Source organism: Culex quinquefasciatus, chromosome 3 (genome assembly GCF_015732765.1).
Source record: "Culex quinquefasciatus strain JHB chromosome 3, VPISU_Cqui_1.0_pri_paternal, whole genome shotgun sequence".
NCBI lineage: Eukaryota > Metazoa > Arthropoda > Insecta > Diptera > Culicidae > Culex > Culex quinquefasciatus.
In genome coordinates this window covers 120,356,344-120,368,119 of record NC_051863.1, presented here as the reverse complement: position 1 = coordinate 120,368,119, position 11,776 = coordinate 120,356,344, and the positions used below count along the sequence as shown (strand labels likewise).

The following is an 11,776-nucleotide window of genomic DNA, read 5'->3' as shown; positions in this document are numbered from 1 at the left end:
TCAAAACTTGTTTTTTTACTCTAGGCAATTTTGAAAGAAAGATTCACAGGAGTAGACTAAAAAAATAATAGTTGAAATTTAATAATAGGCAAGTTGGGGAAAGATGGCCACCCTAAAGCCTTATTTCTAGATTAAATTTTCAAAAGGTCCTATCTGCATAGGAAACCTATTACGGATAGGTTGTTTTGAAAATTAAATCTAGATTTAAAATCAAAACTAATACTTGTTTCTACCTCTAACCTAGTACAGATTCTAGTTGGATTACTTATTGATAGAAATGATCGAACCTGATATCTTTAAAATAAACTTTTCTTTCCTCTACAATCCACAGATGTTGGCAGTCTCTATTGCAAGATTTCTACTCGAAGCAATGCGTCCGAAGGCTTGGACACCCAAACCACTTTTACACCTAGTTCCCTTTCACCTCGGGATTCAAACTGGTGACCTTTGGATTACAAATGTAACCATTTAAAAAATGTGAACTAAATATTTCTCTAGAGAGAGCGAGGGAAAACACGACTGGTTGTGGGGAAAGTTAAATGTGGAATGAAGTTTTATTGAACGGAAAACTTAAAGTTAATGATCACCGATTGTCATTGATTACTTCGATCTTCATTACTCCTCCTCAATCAGTGATCTTGAAGTCCCATAGCAGCGCGATGTAACTCCAGTTTCTGCTTCTGTAAAGGCTTGGTCAATCCATCGGCTACCTGCACTTCGGTGTTGATATAGGTAATCTCGACATCGCCACGATCTAGTGTGTCCCGTATAAAGTGGTGACGAATGTCAATGTGTTTCGTTCTGGAGTGGAAACCACCGTTCTTCGAAACGGCTATGGCGCTCTGGTTGTCGCAGTAGATGACGATCTCCTCATTCTTCTCGATCCGGGCGCGTAGACGTTTCCACCACAAAGCTTCTTGTACTGTGGCAGACAAGGCCATGTACTCCGCCTCGCAGGTTGACAACGCCACGGTTTGTTGTCGTTTGCTGCACCACGAAATAGCTCCACCTTGCGCGATGAAAACGTATCCCGTTACAGACTTCCGGCCCTCGCAGTCTGCGGCCCAATCAGCATCCGTGTACCCTTGATGTCTGCGTTACCGTCCTTCCGATACGTCAACTTGAACTTCGATGTCCCTCGCAGGTACCGCATCAGGTGTTTGACGGCGTTCCAGTGCTTGTCTCCGGGGTTGTCGTTGAAGCGGCACAGAACGTTCACGGCGTGGCATATATCTGGACGGGTGCACTGTCCCAGATACATCAGGCAGCCCACTGCCTCCTTGTAGAGTACGTTCGCCATCCGCTTGGCTTCTTCAGGATCGGTTGGTTCCATCGACTTGGTCAGATTTTCGGCGGCGTTCATCGGTGTGGCAACCGGCTTGCAGTTGGACATCTGGAAACGAGCCAACACAGACTCAACGTACGCCTCTTGGTCCAGTGAAACGGAGTCCTTGGTCCTTGAAACACGAATGCCCAAGACGTGCTTAGCTGGGCCAATATTCTTCATCCGAAATTCACCACAAAGTTGATCCTTGACCTCCTTCCTCCAGCGCTTGCAGTTGCTGAAGATCAGCAAGTCATCCACGTACAGCGCAAGAAACAGAACCTTCTCTCCGACGACCTTGTAGTATACGCACGGGTCGTAGTCGGCACAAGTCAGACCAAACTTCTTCAACGCAGCATCCAGCTTGAGGTTCCACACGCGGCTGGACTGCTTCAAGCCGTAGAGTGCCTTCTTGAGTCGGCAAACCTTCGTCTTGTCTTGGTCGTCAAAACAGGGCGGCTGTTCCATATAGATTTCCTCGGTCAGCTCACCTTGGAGGAACGCGGTGATGGCATCCATCTGGTCGATCTGGAGATTCATCCTGGCAGCGAGCGCAAAGAGGTATCGCAGGGAACTATGACGAACCACGGGGAATAGGTTTCTTCATAATCCACCCCTTTCGCTGAGAGTACCCTTTGATCACCAGCCTTGCCTTGTATCGATCCACCTTGCCGTCAGCGTCAACCTTCGTCTTGTACACCCATTTGCATCGAATCGCCTTCCGATCAGCTGGTAGTTCCGTCATCTCCCAGGTCCCGTTGCTGATGAGAGCATCGTACTCCTCCTGCATCGCACGTCTCCAGCCAAGGGGAAAACCACTCTCATCAAAGAGCCCTGGGCACCATCGGGCACGTTCTCGGGCACTTTCGGGCACCTTTGGGCACCTTCGGGCTCATATGGGCAAGTGTTCGGGCACATTTCTTTCAATGTGAAAATCCAAATCAAAATATCAAAGTTTTCAGGATTCTGTCCAAAACATTTTAAGTTTTCAGAAGTACTTTTCCTGGGTGCAAGCGCATTTGTTCATTTAAATGAGTTGTGTTCTAAACCATTGTATTTTTCGTAAAATCATTATGTTAACATTGTTTAGATCATGTGTGTGTAATGAAAACATGGAAAATATTTATTCCATGCTGAGGAAAATCTTACAACAAATCTTCAAGATGAATTACTAATCTGGGCATTCTTATTCAAGATCAATTATGGAAACAAATTTTATGTATGTTCAAAGGAAAGTAATTTTAAACTATGACTTTATAATTATTTAACCCGCATATCTTTTCTAGATGCAGGAAAACAGCTCGGTCCTGAGGATCAATTGAAGCTAAATTTCCATATTTCTGAACTCGGCTTCGGAAGAGCTTCATTTTGAAATATGACTTTTTATTTGTACATGAATAAAATTAATGGCAAATTTCTGATGTAGTTTTTTGTGGGAAAAATTAAAAAGATTACGAACGAAGTTAGAGGTCTAGAAATTGTTTATGTCTCGTTACACCCTGTTGCGTTGCGAAAGCCTGTTAATTGGAACGGATTTCCGTTTCGGATTAGTGAAAATTAGAGAATTCATCATTAAACCATTATTAAAACAAGTTTTCTTTTATTTTCCATAAAATTTTATTGAATTGATAAATATCGATAGGTGATCATTTCGTCGAAATACCCAATAAACAGGGCGTATTTTTGGCCACATGGAACAACTCTTGAACCAGCCAGGGTCATCGCCGAGTTATTTGTAAACAGGATGAGCTGGGTGCTTGGCTGATCGGGACCTAAGAGGAACCTAGGGCGGGACCGGAATTACTTCCTTCGGGGGATTCGTTTCCTAGCTTCGAATATAATTACAAACTTTTCCAGTAAGTTTATTCCACGGTTTATTCCAAGTGTGTTTGGTTTTACGAGATTTATTCTATCTTTTTCCTGAAAGGGCAAAGTACCTTATTAAATAACATTCTATAGTTTATTTAATGCTTCTTACCAACAAAGAAATGAACAAATTCCGCAGCACTAGAACTATAACGTCCAGAATAAAAACATGAAATTGATTTACTCGTTTACGCTGACAGGATTGTAAAACTATAAACAAATATTGTAACACGGTTGCTATGCACCGTCTTGTTTTTTTCTTGGCTTCAGGGCTCTATCGGGCACCTTCGGGCACATTTGGGCAACTTTAGGGCACAGCCTACTCGAGGGCAATGAGCAGAGTGGTTTTCCCCTTGTCTCCAGCGGTCGGAATCGTCACGTGTCAATGCTTCTTGGTGTGTACACGGATCATCGAGATTGCGCTGTGAACAGTTGGAACCAGTATCGCCATCGTGGACATCAACATGGGAATACTTGCCGTGGGGTGGGCACCCCCTATCGTTGAGCATCAACCCATGTTGGAAAACGTCGTCAACTGGTCTTTGATTTGATGACGACGGGGGTGCAGTGCTGGCAGCATTCTCTAGTCGGGCAGCTGAAGTGGACGGTCCGTCCATCATCGGGGCATCTGAAACACGCGAAGAGCGCTTACCACTGCACTGGACATTGAAATCTTTATACTTGCCAGGGATTGCGCGCTCCCTACCGCTGCGCCTCAACGCCTGTGACTGGGGCGGATGTGAAGATTGTCGCGGCGGGAGCGCAGGAAGTGTCACGGAGTCATCAGCATCCTCGAACTCGTCCGAACTTGTATCGGATGCCTCCTCTTCTTCCACTTGCTCGAATTCTTGAGCAGGTTCCGGTTCTTGAACAGGTTCCGGCTCTCGAACAGGTTCCGGCTCTTGAACAGGTTCTGGCTCTTGAACAAGTTCTTCAAAGTCCAACCTCACGTACGTCGATTGTGGCCCGTTGGTTACTTTGAGAGTTGTCCTTCCGTCGCGATCCGCCAATCCTTCATCGAGGAAAGTCACGTCCCGGCTCATGAAGATCTGCTTCGATTTCACGTTGTAGAGACGATAGCCCTTCGTCTCCTCGTCGTACCCGATCAGGATACATTCAACCGCCTTCGGATCCCATTTGCGCCGCTTCTGTTTCGGGACATGGGCCATCGTTGTCGTCCCAAACACTCGCAAATTGGACAGATCCGGTTTACGACCAGTCCAGGCTTCTTCTGGTGTCGTCTGAATCCCCGTGCACGGAGATCGGTTGATCAAATACACGGCAACAGCAGCTGCTTCCGCCCAAAACGTCTTCGGCAAGTTGGCCTCGAATAGCAAGCAACGTGCCTTCTCGACGATCGTCCGGTTGGCCCTCTCCGCTAGACCGTTTTGCTCGGGTGTGTACTCAACGGTGGTCTGGTGGCGAATCCCCAGCTGACTCAGGAGCTTCTCGAAACCCTTGTTTTTGTACTCCGTCCCGTTGTCCGTACGCAAAACCTTCAGCTTGTGTCCTGTCTGCCTCTCTGACATGCTGTGAAAGTCCTTGAAGCAGCGAGTCACCTCTTCTTCGGATTTGTGACGCAGGAAGTAGATGAACATCTTCCTCGTCCGATCGTCGATGAAAGTGATGTAATATCGACTTCCACCGATGGATACCTGCTCCATTGGTCCGCAGATATCGGAATGCACCAACTCAAGCACCTCGGTCGCTCTGGTTCCACTCTTGTTGAAAGGCAGCCTGGTCTGTCGCCCCATGGGACAGATTTTGCAGCCAGCAGCACTATCAGCCTCCAGGAATTGGACTCCAGTCACCATGCCGTTGCGCAATCTGGTCAAATTCTTGATTGACAAATGACCGGTACGCTTGTGCCACAGCTCAACGGTTGTCAGCTGACACACCAGCACCTTGGGTACGTCCTGTTCCAGCTTGAATAGTCCGTTCGAGCGACTTCCGGTCGCGATGCACGTGCCCTCGAGATCGAGCACTTCACAGCCCTTCTGGCCGAAAACAACGGTGTGGCCACTATCGACAATTTTACCTACCGACAGTAGATTGACTACCAGTTCCGGAATCAGCTGCACTCCGTTGCATTTCGTCTTTGTTTGCGGCGAACATCTTCCCATCTGCTTGATGAGCGTCACGCAGCAACGACTTCGTCCGGGTGAGATGGCAAGTGGCTCCGGAATCGAAGAACCAGTCCTCAGTCTTCATCTCGTCCATCGTCGTCAGCACGGCACCAAATGCACGACCTGGCTTGCTACCACCTTTTCTCTCCGGCGGTTTCGACGACGACTTGGCGGGACAATCCCGCGCGATGTGTCCAAACTTGTGACAGGAATGGCACTTTGGACCCTTGGACTGCGGCTTACCAATATTCTCCTGCTAGTAGCTCGGCTTGCCCTTCACCGCAAACGCTGGTTCGATGGTCTCCGTCGGCTCGTGATCCTCCTGCAGCAACTTTGTCTTGATCAGGTCGCCCGTAATCTTCGAGCCAGAGTTTTGTAGCGCCATCACCATCGGCTTGTAGCTTTGAGGCAGGCCAGCAAGCAGCAGCATTCCAACCCATTCTTCCGAAATCGGGAATCCGACACCACCGAGTTGGTTTGCGGTAGCAACCATTCTCGTCACGTACGCCTCCATGGATACGGAGTTGGTCAAGTTCATTGTCATCAGCTTGTGCAGGAGACCCCAGCGACGCGTCAATCCGTTGTCTTCGTAGGTCTGCTCCAGCTTGTCCCAAGCGCCTTTGGCCGTTGTTGTCCCCTGGACATGGACGTACAACGAAGGGTCGAGGCCAAGAATAATCTTTCCTCGAGCTTTACGGTCCTTCGCCTTCGGAATTGCTTCAGGCGTACCGTCATCCTTCAGGTTCGGTTCCACAGCTTCCCACAGCTCCTCCGTTTCCAAGTAGGTCTGCATACCGAATTTCCACGTGCACCAATTCTCCCTGCCGAGCAATCGTTCGACGACCGGAGATGGTCCCGTAGCGTGCGCCATTCTTGAGGAAAACGGTTCTTCAGGAAAACTGCTTGCGTGAACTTCTTGTTTAAAATTCTTGGGGAAACTTCTTGCGAAAATTTTCAATCTTCTAGAAGCTTAGACACTTTCCACCCACACCTGGGCCCATAACCTCTAGAGAGAGCGAGGGAAAACACGACTGGTTGTGGGGAAAGTTAAATGTGGAATGAAGTTTTACTGAACGGAAAACTTAAAGTTAATGATCACCGATTGTCATTGATTACTTCGATCTTCATTAATTTCAAAACCTCAAAAGTTTAAAAAATTAAAATTCATTTATTCAGAAAACCAAAAAAAAATCTAAAATTAAGAAATTCCGAATTAATAATTTCGGAAAAAAATAAAAATCTGTAATTTAAGAATCTACCTAAACATTCAAAATTCAAAGAAATGAAAAATATTACAATTTAAAAATTCAATGTTTTAGGAGTTAATACGAGAGTTCAAAGTAGTTTAGCAGTTAACGTAGGAACGGAGAGCTTGTTATTTTTACAAATAAACTATTAACCTGTGAACCCTTACCCGAACCGGACGTACTTTCTTCACGCAGAATAAAGTTTTGTAGAATCAGCCTGTACGAGGTTTGAATCAACAAAATTTTTGTTGAATATAATCAACGCCGATTTTGCGTTGAAACAAACCTTGATTTTCTCGATTCCACAAAAGTCTTTTGTTGTTTTGAAAAAGCTGCTTTGACGTTTAGCGTTGAGTCAACAAAAATTATGATTTTTAAATCAACAAAACGTTTTGTTGATTCAAATATGTCTTATTTTTCTGCGTGTTTGAATTACAACTGAAACCTAGAAATTCAAAAAGGAAGAAATAAGAAAGAAATTTCAAAAAATCCTAAGATTTAACAATTTAAACAGTTAAAAATTTAAATTTTCAGCAGATTCAAAATTTTAGAAAATTATAAATATTAAAATTCAGGAATCCAAAATTAGGAAATTAAAATATTTAGCTATTACACAAATAACAAAAAAACTATTTTTTATTTGAAGACTCTAAAACTGAGAAATTAAACAATTTAAAAATTAAAACAATCTTTTATTGTAAATTTCCCAAATAAAAAAAAGATTTACAAGGTTTAGGGTTTGAATTTTTTTTTAATATTTCAATTAAATTTATTTAGAAACATGTAAATTCAAAAAGTAAAAAATAAAAAATAAATTAAAAAAATCAAACAATTTACAATTTTTAAAACTGCATATATTTTTTTTTTGAAGTTAATGTCCCTCGACTCTGATCCAAGTCGAGGAGGGTAGGGTAGGGACCCTAAATAGGGAGACTGGTCGAAGTGAATTTGACGTACCCAAACAGACACGAGTTTGACGTATCCAAAGGAGCATTTGCCTTTACGCCCAGCAAAACTTGGCAGTGTTAGCAAGCTCAAAACATACGTTGCCAGACCGATTTAGCAATGTTTGACCAGTCTCCCTATTTAGGGTCTCTAATCCGGCCAGCAGTAGCAGAATTAATGCATCGTGTGGTGATCAGTACCAACTTGCGGTGTCTTATGCCTTTGCTGCCGGTCGAGCAGTACCAGGATCGCTGCTGAAACCTTGATTGTTGCTGCCCGCTACATTACTGTAGTCCTGTTCAAATCCAGAAGTCTTAGAAGAATTACGATTCAAGTGGCATTTGATGATAAGTTCAAATCCTGCTGGAGCTGTTAAATCTTGATTTGGTGAGATCTATCCATTTTATCTATCATTATTTGATAGATGATATTACAGTCGACTCTCTGAGTTGTCAATATCCAAGGGAACGTCGAGGAAGAGAATCATCAGTTTACAGAACGATGCAAAACAAAGGCTCGATTGAAAATATTTTTTTCTTGATACAAGCATAAGAAAGTGAAATAATTGCCAACATTTCAAAAAAGCGCGTTTTGAGAAAAACGCATTTGAATGTTGAGCATCATTCGTCAATTCCCATTTTAATATAAAGGCAAAAGACGATGTTCTAATGATAACAAACGATGAAAAACGTTGTTTTTATTCATACTTGATCATCATATTCAATAAAACACTATTTCCGTCATTTTATTTGAGAAAAACAAGCATAACTTCTTTTAAAATTACCAACGATTATATCACCCTGCTGTCATTGAGGGGGGCGCTTTGTTATGATTCGCTTTTCGTCGGCGAATGTACATGGCGCTTTTTCATGTTGCTTTTTTCGTCACGAGGTTCATGTATCACTGAGCAAAACTTACACAGCTCAACGAAGTGTTCTACACATGATCTGGCCCTGCTGTACAGAGCACTCAAATATCAATCGCAAAACACTTGAAATTTCGGTGATTGGCCATGAAATAATGTCAATAGCCAAACACTTGAATTTTAAATGGTGTTGAAAAATAAAATTACGTACAAGCGATTTACAGGTTCTCGCTTGCTAGTCGTGCACGCTACCACTGCGCCGGCCGGCCAGTTGAAGACGGGAGAGTTTTTTGTGCTATTGGTTCTTGCCTCGCTTCTAGCCTTCGATGAAAGTCGCGCAAAAATCAATCAGTGAAACAAATTAAATTCATGTGGATAATCACGTTGACTTTGAATAGTGCCTGTTTTGGGTAGATCTTAAGATCATTTTCAAGTGTTTTGCTCATCACTTTGAATAGTTCAAGAAGGTGGGACAAATTCATGAGCAAAACAATTGAGAAGCTTGAGCCACCCGAATGAAAATAACATGTTAAAAAATACCAAAAAGTCAACCGCCTAAACACTTGCATTTGATAGTGGATTGGATTGATGTTGAAACACAAACCAATTAGATCTACGATGTGACTTTATTCAATCATTCAAGTGTTTGGGCACTTGAATAAAAAGTGTGGCATGTTTTCAGTGTAGTCTTTTATTTGACAGATGGACAGGGCTATATAAACAAGTATTGCTGATGCCAGAGATTTTGTTTATGTTACTTTATTTGAAATCATGATTAAACAGACTTTACTGAAGTAACTTTTGCTCATTTTTGGTGGAGAGGTAGCTTATGGGGAGTACTTTTAGAATATGCAATAACCCAGAAAGTGTCAAAATGTACATGATGCCTTTTGAAATGTTGCCGTCGAGACGCCAACATTTCAAAAAGCATCATGTACAAACCATGCGTTTTGAGAAAAACGCATTTGAATATTGAGCATCCATTTTCAATTCCCATTTTAATATAAAAGCAAAATAAGATGTTCTAATGATAACAAACGATGAAAAACGTTGCTTTTATTGATACTTGATCATCCAAATTCAATAAAACATTATTTCCGTAATTTTATTTGAGAAAAACAAACATAACTTCTTAGGAAATCACCTGGCATTGAGGGGGACGCTTTGTTATGATCAAGGGGCTGGAAACTCTAATATTTCTTTAAAATACTGAGTATATTAACGATATTCCAGTATACTTGTTAGTATACTAACCGAAAAGCAAAAAACTGTTAGTATATTAAGATACTCTCAGTATATTGGTAAGTATACTGGCGATATGTAAAGGAAATAATAAGTATATTAACATATATTTTGATATACTGGTTGACATAATAATTATAGCTCTAAGAGTTTCCAACCCCTTGGTTATGATTCGGTTTTCTTCGCCGAATGTACATGGCGATTTGTTCATGTTGCTTTTTTTCCGTTACGAGGTTCATGTAGTCTTTTGTTTGACAGGTTGACAGGGCTATATAAACGATATAAACAGAGACTGCTGATGGCAGAGATTTTGTTTATGTTACTTTATTTAAAATCATGATTAAACAGACTTTACTGAAGTAACTTTTGCTCATTTTTGGTGGAGAGGTAGCTTATTAGGAGTACTTTCAGAATATGCAAGAACCCAGAAAGTGTCAAAATGTACATGATGTCTTTTGAAATATTACCGTCGAAATAGATGAATTAATCGCGTGATCTTCTACCAGTCGTCATATAGATAGGTCCTCAACAATAACTACAACTTTGTCGAAGACACCAAATTGATCAGAAAATTCACTCAAAAGTTACAGCTGTTTGAATATTTACGTACCATTTTTGCATGGACAGCAGCCAAAATTGTATGGAGACTTGTATCAAAAAATACAAATAAATTCCATTTCCGGTTTTGGTAAAGAATTGCGCACTTAGCTTATGCGAGAGGTTTTTTGTTTATTTCGATCGTTACCACACAAAATTTGATTTTAATAACGATTTTTGATGGATTTTAATAATGACCCCGAATCGAAATCAAATGAAGGATCAATCTTTGTCACCAAAAGTAAGAAACACGTTTGCAAATTTCTGGCAGGCTTTCTAATATATTTTTTCCTATCATTTTCCACCGCCGTTCACGGCGGCTTCAAACTGTCGTCACGCCGTAGTAACTAATGCAGTGAATACACTTAGAGATATTCTGATTAAGATGTGTTGTTGTAGGTTGATTTGCGCCCCCCAAATTACGAATCTTGTCCACGGAGCTTCCACATCAATAAATATAAATACGTTATTCTGGTTGGTTAGTTTGCTTCGAGTTGCTTAATTGTTTTGTTTTTAAGATTGTTAGCCTTGGTTTGCGGTATCGGTGTATTGTGTAAAAATAGTTTTTTGTTGTTGTTTCATTGAGTAACGTTAATACTAGACTTTTGTTTGTTTTTTCCTTCTTCTCATTTTGTTAAATGTTCCTACTTCTTCGACCCGCCAAACCCGGCAAAGCCCATCACGGCGGCTAGCTCGGAGGGGCCCGCATCGGCGTCGTCCACCTCCTCGATCTTCCGCTTGCGTTCTTTCCTCTTTTCGCGCTTGTACTCGCGGTAGCGCTCCTCCTCCTCTTTGGCCTCCTTGACGCGGCTCTCGAGCTCGTAGTCCTTTTTTTTCTCCTCGGTTTTCTTCTTGTTAACCTTGAACCGCTCCTTGACCTGGTCCAGCGAGCTGCGCTCCACCTTCATGGACATGCCGAGGTTGCGCTGGTGCTTCTTGCCGTTGATGTGGTCGAGGAAGTTGATCGAGTCCTTGACGACGCAATCGCACACGTTGCAGTAGTAGCCGCCGGACTGGGACGACGGGGTGCTCTTGTTGATGACCATGCTCTTGCCCAGCTTCGAGTCCAGGTCGACCTTGTACTCACGCTGCTTGAGCAGCTCCTTCGTGATGGGTTCCTCTGTAATAGGTATTACGATACAATTATATGGAAGAAAACGGGACGATCCGGTCCTTACCATCTTCGGTGGTGCTTTTCGTGCTGTCCAGCAGACGCTCCTGGGCCAACCGCTCGTACTCCTTCCGGTCCCATTTGCGACGGTGGTCATCCGGACGCATCGACATCTTGGAAAGTTGCTGGCGAGCTTCTCCTGGCGAGCGTTTGTTAACTTGATGAATCTGCAATAGAAACTTTTAACTGATTTTCGCCTGGGAAAACTTGTGAAACAGCTTTACTCACCCAAAATATTTAGAACGATTGTTAACGTTTGAAATTTCTGCAATATTTGTCTCAAAACGAAAATAATTATTATTGCAAAAGTTGCAAGAATTGTAAATTTTTGACGTTTCTTTGTTTACGAAAACAGCTTGCTGAAAGTGGGAACAACGAGATGTGAGACGACAT

The 11,776-nt window shown here is 42.6% G+C and overlaps 1 protein-coding gene across 1 annotated transcript; it reads right to left on the bottom strand.

Moving 5' to 3' along the window:
* Positions 1–10,473: 10,473 nt before the first annotated feature.
* LOC6042340 (zinc finger matrin-type protein 2) lies at positions 10,474–11,754 on the bottom strand. Its single transcript, XM_038265556.1, has 3 exons — positions 11,612–11,754; positions 11,391–11,550; positions 10,474–11,332 (listed from the first exon to the last, which is right to left on the bottom strand). The coding sequence occupies exons 2-3, from the start codon at positions 11,494–11,496 to the stop codon at positions 10,857–10,859; spliced, it is 582 nt and encodes a 193-aa protein (XP_038121484.1). The 5' UTR covers positions 11,497–11,550; positions 11,612–11,754; the 3' UTR covers positions 10,474–10,856.
* Between the last annotated feature and the right edge of the window lie 22 nt (positions 11,755–11,776).